This window comes from Talpa occidentalis, unplaced genomic scaffold (assembly GCF_014898055.3).
Source record: "Talpa occidentalis isolate TD23 unplaced genomic scaffold, MPIMG_talOcc4v2.1 talOcc4.3, whole genome shotgun sequence".
Classification (NCBI taxonomy): Eukaryota; Metazoa; Chordata; class Mammalia; order Eulipotyphla; family Talpidae; genus Talpa; species Talpa occidentalis.
Genome location: NW_023603184.1, coordinates 1096769 through 1104334, shown reverse-complemented (window position 1 = coordinate 1104334; position 7566 = coordinate 1096769). Strand labels below are relative to the sequence as shown.

The 7566-nt window shown below is 39.8% G+C and overlaps 1 protein-coding gene and 1 long non-coding RNA gene across 2 annotated transcripts; both read right to left on the bottom strand.

The window, feature by feature from the left end:
• Nucleotides 1–2635: 2635 nt before the first annotated feature.
• Nucleotides 2636–3573, bottom strand: LOC119254218 (olfactory receptor 5B3-like). Its single transcript, XM_037521335.1, is given in 2 exon segments — nucleotides 2636–3183; nucleotides 3186–3573. Coding segments are annotated over 2 exon segments (936 nt in total).
• A 632-nt stretch (nucleotides 3574–4205) lies between these two features.
• On the bottom strand, nucleotides 4206–5759 carry LOC119254352 (uncharacterized). Its single transcript, XR_005127285.2, has 3 exons — nucleotides 5426–5759; nucleotides 5174–5294; nucleotides 4206–4393 (listed from the first exon to the last, which is right to left on the bottom strand). It is a non-coding gene; the product is annotated as an uncharacterized LOC119254352 (long non-coding RNA).
• Between the last annotated feature and the right edge of the window lie 1807 nt (nucleotides 5760–7566).

The window sequence follows — 7566 nt, the reverse complement described above, 5'->3', positions numbered from 1 at the left end:
TGTGTGGGTGGACACTCAGCATGTACGTGCAAAATGGCCTTCCACTAATGTATCCTAAGGCAAAATTCTTCAGCTGTGGCTTCCAGACACAAACAACATTGTACATCCACATTCAGGATGTACTCCGAGTTAGCAACACATACACCTTATATTCCTTTGAGGATAATCTCCCAATTCCCAGGGGTCATGTCACTGCTGTCACCTACACTCAGGTCTCCATAGCTGTCAGGTATAAAAGAAGATATCTGAAACGTCTACGCATTCCCATATAACGGAGTACACTTGCCCCCGTATCTACTAAGTCCAAAACCCTTTGCATATTGGTTGGGAACCAGTGGACAGCAAGCTATTCATATGGCCTCTGGTCCCAACTCAAGCTCTGTGGATGTGTCCCTTGGCCCTTATCCTATCCAAAGCAAACAGGGCCTCCTCCCAGACTGGGGTTGGCAGCAAATAATCCTCCAGGCACAGGGCATGTGCCTGGGGTCTGGAGTCGCCAGCTTTTCCCTTCTCTGTAGCCTGTCTCTTTATGGGAGTGAACTGCTTGTCCTCTCGCACTTGTCTCCATAACTCTAACAAGTATGCAATGGGCCATGCATGTATCTCGGCATGACCTCCATGTGCTCTCAATGGATTCACCCGCATTTGGACATGGGTGACTTTAAGAGGCTGACTACCATAAGAGGCTTACTTGTCTTTTTTGAGACCCTTTTTGGTTGCTAGTATTCCTTGTATTTGGTTACCTGTATTCATTTCTGAGAGTATGGCTCTCAACTTCACCCAACCTGCCTACCTTGTGAAGACATCATTTATCTGACATCCCACATAGGGTGCTAGTGATACAGGGCAGTGAGGGGCACTTAAACTGGCCAAGGACAGTGCCCCAATGGTTTACTCTTCACCACCTGAGCATTTCAGGTATGGGTTGTCTGTGGTGTGGAAGGCAAAAAATAGCATGATTTTCTCACTTTCCTTACAAAATATCAATCCATTTGTTGGGTGATGAACATTATTGAAGATGGCAATTGAAGACAAAAATTGGGATAGAATGTCATTGAAGCAGAATCTTCACAGTCCCCATTGAGGAGCCAGCAAGGATAAAATCACAAGGACATAATCGCTGTTTGGAGTTGTGAGGAAATTTTGAAATACATTATTGTGAATGAACTGTGGAATATACTGGAGGAGTGAAAAGATACAATGAAACTTAACTAAATTCGGCTTTATAAGCAAGGGTAACCATCAGAAGCACTTGTACACATTAAACACATTGTTAATGTCTCACTGCATGTTTTTCAATGTGTGCAAATTAGGAGTCCTCTAGGCAGAAATTGAAAATGCTTGTACTTTTCTTCCTTGTATTTGTTGTGGCTATTTTCCTTTTGAAAGGTATAATGAGAAAATATAAGCTCACAAAATGACTCAAGCAAGGCAGAATTTTTGATTCGTGTATGATGTTGTCTATATTCTGTCCATAAAATATGCTAATGAAATAAACACATTGTGCTATGAGTTCATCCCTTTCCCCCCAAATAGGAGTCTTAGATTATTTTTCAAGTAAACACACTGTGTCATATTTTATATATCAATATCCCAATTCAATATTTCAATTAGTTTTGTTAAGAACAATACTCTCTTACACCAGTGAGAATGGCACATATTATAAAAACTAGCAACAACAAATGTTGGTGAGGATGTGGAGAAAAAGGAACTCTTCTGCACTGTTGGTGGGAGTGCAAACTGGACCAACCACTATGGAGAGCTGTGTTGAGATTTCTGGACCTATTAAACATAGAGCTTCCATATGATCCAGCAATTCCACTCCTAGGTATTTACCCAAAGGACACAGAAACATCAATTCCAAAGAACTCCTGCACCCCTATTTTTATAGCAGCACTATTTACAATAGCTAAGCTTTGGAAACAACCCAAATGCCCAAAAATAGATGACTGGATCAAGAAGATGTGGTACATATATACCATGGAATAACTCAGCATTCAAAAAAGATGAACACATGCAATTTGCAGCAACATGGATGGCGCTGGAAGGGATCATGCTCAGCGAAATAAGCCAGAAAGAAAAAGAAAAATACCGGATGGTCTCACTTAGCAGGAATCTAGAAAATAAATAAGGGACCAGGAAAATGAATAACTATAAGAAAGTGAAAATCAAAATCAACAAAAACTATGAATCAAGACACTCTTTGGGGGGTGGGGGGCAGGAGGGAAGGGATTGGGGTCAGAATGGGGGGGTTGCAATTGTATGGGGAATATAAAAATAAAATTTATTATTTAAAAAAAAGAAAAAAAAAAAGAACAATACTCTCATTTGCCTCTTGGTAATTTGATGCACCCATGTGGTTGTCATGCCACAGCAGAGAAAATATATGCAGAACAAGTGAATAAGTCAAATATGATTTAAATGTATTTTTGAAACATAGAAACACACATTTTGTGCTTTTCCTTAGCCATTCTTAGTTAGGCTTCCATTGTTGTCAGCTTTCCTCATTCTAGACAATAGACTTTAGAAAAGGTGAGGGCGTCACTTCAGGACTTAGGTGTATTGCAAATATAGGTCAATACATGAAGAAGATCGAGAGGCATGAAAGGTAATTATGCCCCACACAATGTTAAAATCATAATCCCAGAGACAATTTTATCTTTTCACCCAGCTTCTTGAATGCATTCTTGACCTCCTTGTTCCTCAGGCTGTAGACTATGGGGTTCAGCATGGGGATGACCATTGTATAAAACACAGATGCTGTTTTGTCCGTGTCCATGGAATGGCTAGAGCTGGGCTGCAAGTACATAAAGATGATCGGCCCAAAGAAGATGGTGATGGCAGTGAGGTGAGAAGCGCAGGTGGACAGAGCCTTCTGATAGCCTGCAGTTTTGCGCATCCTATAGATGGTGATAAAAATGAACATGTAGGATACAAAGATAACTGAAAGACAAAAAAATACAATTGAGGTGTCTACATAAACAGGAACCATCTCAGAAATATGCTTATCAGAACAAGACAGAGACATGACTGCTGGAACATCACAGAAAAAGTGATGGACCTTATTGGAGCTGCAGAAAGTCTGACTGAATGCTTCCCCAACATGGATGCAGGCATTGATGAAGCCCCCAGTATGGCAGAGTATAGCCAGACCCAGGCACACACCTGTGGGCATGATGGTTTGTAATGCAGGGGTTTACACACAGCTGCATAGCGGTCATAGGCCATTGCAGCCAAGAGGAATACTTCCCCAGTGGTAAAGGTTGCAAAAATGAACATCTGAGCAGCACATGCACTGTAGGAGATGACCAGGTCACCCACAAGCAACCCAGCTATGACTGTAGGGCTGACAGATGTAGAGTAACAGAAGTCTATCAGAGACAGGTTACTGAGGAAGAAGTACATGGGCGTGTGGAGACGAGAGTCCAACAGAATCAACAGGATCATCCCCAGGTTTCCGATGGCATTTATTGCATATATAAGAGTGAAGATCATTACAAATGGGATGCGTAGTTTTGTGTCTTTGGTCAGTCCTAGGAGGATGAACTGTGTTGCTTCTGTGGTGTTCTCCATGGAGGCTGTTTAGAAATCAGATGACTTACAGCAATAAGATATAAAGGAACAGAGAGTTAGATGTCAAAATTACAATGAAACATAAATGCTTATATGCCATGTTCATTATTTAATTATAGCAAGGGTATGTGTCTCAAGCATCTCTGTACCTAAAACATGACCATCAATGTATAATTTAGTGCATAAATTATCTAGAATTCTAACTTGATGAATGAGGAATTGTCATGCATCCCCTCACCAGTTTTTCATTCTTAAACCGAGACTTGAAAATTTAGTGAAAAGTCTCACTGTGCAATTCTGGAATTTTCAATGAGAGCTCAGCTTTGCTTAGACAAACTTTGGACTCTACAGCTGTGTTCACTGATTCTTCTCACCAACTTCTCAGGCTGGGTAGTCATTATTTTTCTTACATAGCCAGGCCCAAGAGAATGAGTCATTTATTCATGGTTCCACATATAGTCATTGGGAGGCCAAATTTTGTTCCTGGGTGAAGTGTTTCCCAAGTCTCATGCTCTTTCCTACATTTTAATTAATTAGATTAAACTCCTATGAACAACCCAGCCATGACTGTAGGGATGACAGTTGTAGAGTCACAGAAGTCCATCAGAGAAAGTTTATTGAGTAGAAGTATGTGTGTGTGGAGACGAGAGTCCAAAAGAATCAACAAGATCATCCCCAGGTTTCCAATGACATTTATGGCATATGTAAGAGTGAATATACAAGAGGGACTCTTAGGTTTGTGACTTTGGTCAGTCCTAGGAGGATGTACTGGGTCACATCTGTGGTGTTCTCCATGGAGGTTGTTTAGAAATCAGATGTCCTAAAGCAAGAAGAAATAAAGGAATAGAGAGTTAACTGTGGATACATTTAGGAAACCTAATGTTTATATACCTCGGTCATTGATTCATTATAGCAAGGGTGTGTATCTCAAACTTTCTGAAACTAATATGTGAACTTCAATACATAATTTAACGTATGAATTTTCTAGAATTCTAAGCTGGTGAATAAGGAATCACTGTGGATCACTTCACCTGTTTAATTCTTTAAAATGTTTGAACTGAGACTTGAAATTTAAATGTCTCCCAAGTCTGATCCTCTTTCCTACATTTCAATTAAATTAGACAAAACTCTCTTTATATTACTTATCATCTCCACTAGGCAAAACTCAGTGTTTTTATGTTTCACAGTGAAGTAGTTAAGACTCCTGTTCACAGGATGTGGTGGACTGCCCGGATTAGGGGGGCATGTGTGTGTCACCAGAGGAGAGACTCTGAGGGAAGGTTCAGTGCTGGGCTGGAACTTGGGCTCATGGAACAGCTGCTTATGGCCAATGCTGATTTGTAGTGGATTATATGAAATTTAGTCTAATCACAACATCACATTCCCCCCACTCCACTCATCCTTTGTAGGGAGCAGTGTGGTCCCCTAGCATCATCTAAATTTGTGTTAGTGGATGTTTTGATACTCCCCAGTTTCACCTCAGATTTCAAGGAAAATGTTGAAAATTTCTATGTCTGTGTCAACACATCACAGTGGCTGCCCCATGAGTTTGGCATGAATTACAGCTTTCATTAAAAGCATATTGAATATAGAAGCTTACCTTCTGCTTGAAAGCAAAGGACAGTCAATCCTGAAGAGTGTAAAAAGAATCCAGCCAGGGAAAAATGCACAGACTCTGTTGGAGAAGCTCTGCGCAGTAGTTGGCGCAGGTTCCAAGGTCTCTAGGTCATGGAAGGATGGAGGAAAAATCATTAACATGGACTCAAGTCCTGAATCTACCATGTGTTCTCTTGTGGTTTTGGACGGGTCACTTGCTTTCCCCTTATTGATAAAATAGGCATAATAACATTACCTCTTTCTTGTAGCCCACGGACGTGAGTTTGCAAGTCACAAACTAATGTCTGTAAAAAATACATTTAGGGGTTTTCATTTCAGTTATTCAGTATCATTTTAACTTGTCGTGTTTCCTTGGCATGGGTACAAGTTCGTAGAAAATCCAGAGAACACAGGAAGATCTTCGTGTGCAAACCATCAGATTCAGATGAACACATGATGTTCAGAGGTCTGGGACCAAAGTCTGGCCATTGTAAAACAAGGCTACCAAAGTTCACTGCGGGTCTGTGGTGGGTACTGAGAGTGGATTATAAAGACATGAAGTTCTCAGGGGATGTCCCCCATGTGGACACCGTGGGCATCATTCCACTTTCCAAATGATGCAATAATCAAGTTGCCTATGGTAACCACATCACATATTTTTAGGGTTTCCATACATGTTTGCATTGTTATTCCACATTTTTTTATTAACCAGTTGCAGAGAGTAGTATGCTCATGTCTTAATGTATTTCCAAGGTACCGGTCCCTGAGCTTCTTTGGAGTCAGCGCTGTCATAATTAATGACCTGCTTATTTCACATAATTTTTCCTTTGAACAATATCCTTAACTAGAGCCTCAGAATCCATAGTCTTTGAATCTGGCAATTTTCACTTAACATAATTCAGCTTAAGTCCATGCACATTGTCACCTGTATCTATAGTGCAATTTTAAATTGCAAAGTAGTATTCCTTGATGTGAACCTTTTTTCTTTTTCCTTCTTACCTCTGTTGAGAACCTTTTATATTGTTTCTAGTCTGGTGATTATAAACAAAGCTGACATAAAAGCCTGGCTGAAATCTTTGTGCAAAAATAAATTTTTCTTTCATTTGGGTTAATATCAGGGACTTGTTTTTGAAACTCTGATAAATATACTTCATTAACTAGGAATTGTAAAATTGTATGATGAATCTAAAACTTTACATTCCCAAAAGGAAACATATTCTAAACTAAACATTCACTAGGTCCTGCATTTAAAAACATTATTAATTAAAACGTTTTTCTCATATCATTGTAGTCACCATAGTTCTCCCACCACTATATTACTCATGCACCGTCACCAGCGTTTCCTTGTTCATATCCCTCTTCCTCCTCTGTATTGACTGCCCTCTATTCCTATTCCTCTCCTCTGTTGTATGCCTCATCTGTGGTCAGCTTGCTAGTTTTGACTTTTTCTTGACTTTTTTATTTCTCTGTATTTCACATATAAGTAAGATCATCTGACATTTATCTTTTTCCTTCTGTCTTATTTCAGCTAGCATAATTCCTTCCAGCTCCATTCATGTTGCCACAGATGGCATCAGTTTTCTTTTTGATTGCTGAGTAATATTCCATTGTGTAAATATTCCACAGCATTTCGATGCATTTGTCTGTGCTGAGGCATTTGGTTGTTTCTTTATCTTGGTTGCTGTAAATAGTACAGCACGAGTTACTTTCCGTGTTAAAATTTAATTTCACTTACACTTTATTTTCATTTCTGATCTTTGTGGAAGATGTCTTATTGAATACCTTTAACAATATATTTTATCATTCAATTTGCATTTCCACTATAATCATGGTTAGAAAATGTTTTCCTTTTCACAAAAGCCCATAGATCCAATCTTTCCACTGAGTTGTCTCTAAGCTCATACTCCCAAGCTGAAGTATCACAGCTTTCTCATGCTGGCGTGTGGGGTGGTTACTGGTTTGCTCCACATAAAAGGTGACTTGGCTTCAATTGTTTAAATAATGTAATCATCTAACTTCAGCTTCTCATGTGTGAGAGGGAGATAACTGCATGAGGCATCCTCCTAGGATGTCAAGATTTGCAGGTCCCATACAGACAAACCAGAGAAAGTATCTAACACACTTCAGGTGTTCTGAAATGTTCAATATTACTGTTAGTAAACATTACTGCAGTGTGGGTCACAAAATAGTGGTGTTTAAACATTACATCTGCTTCCCTACATGTGCCTGTCCATTTTTGGAACAGTGTGTCAGGTGTCAGTAGTAGAGCATGGACTTCGAAAGAATTGGCCTGTGTCATTCTGGGTGCCATGAAGCAGATCCATTACTGTCTATTATCCCTGTCCCGCTACAGTGATTGAAGAGGCTTCATGTGTGGACAGTGAAGCAGTGGATGGG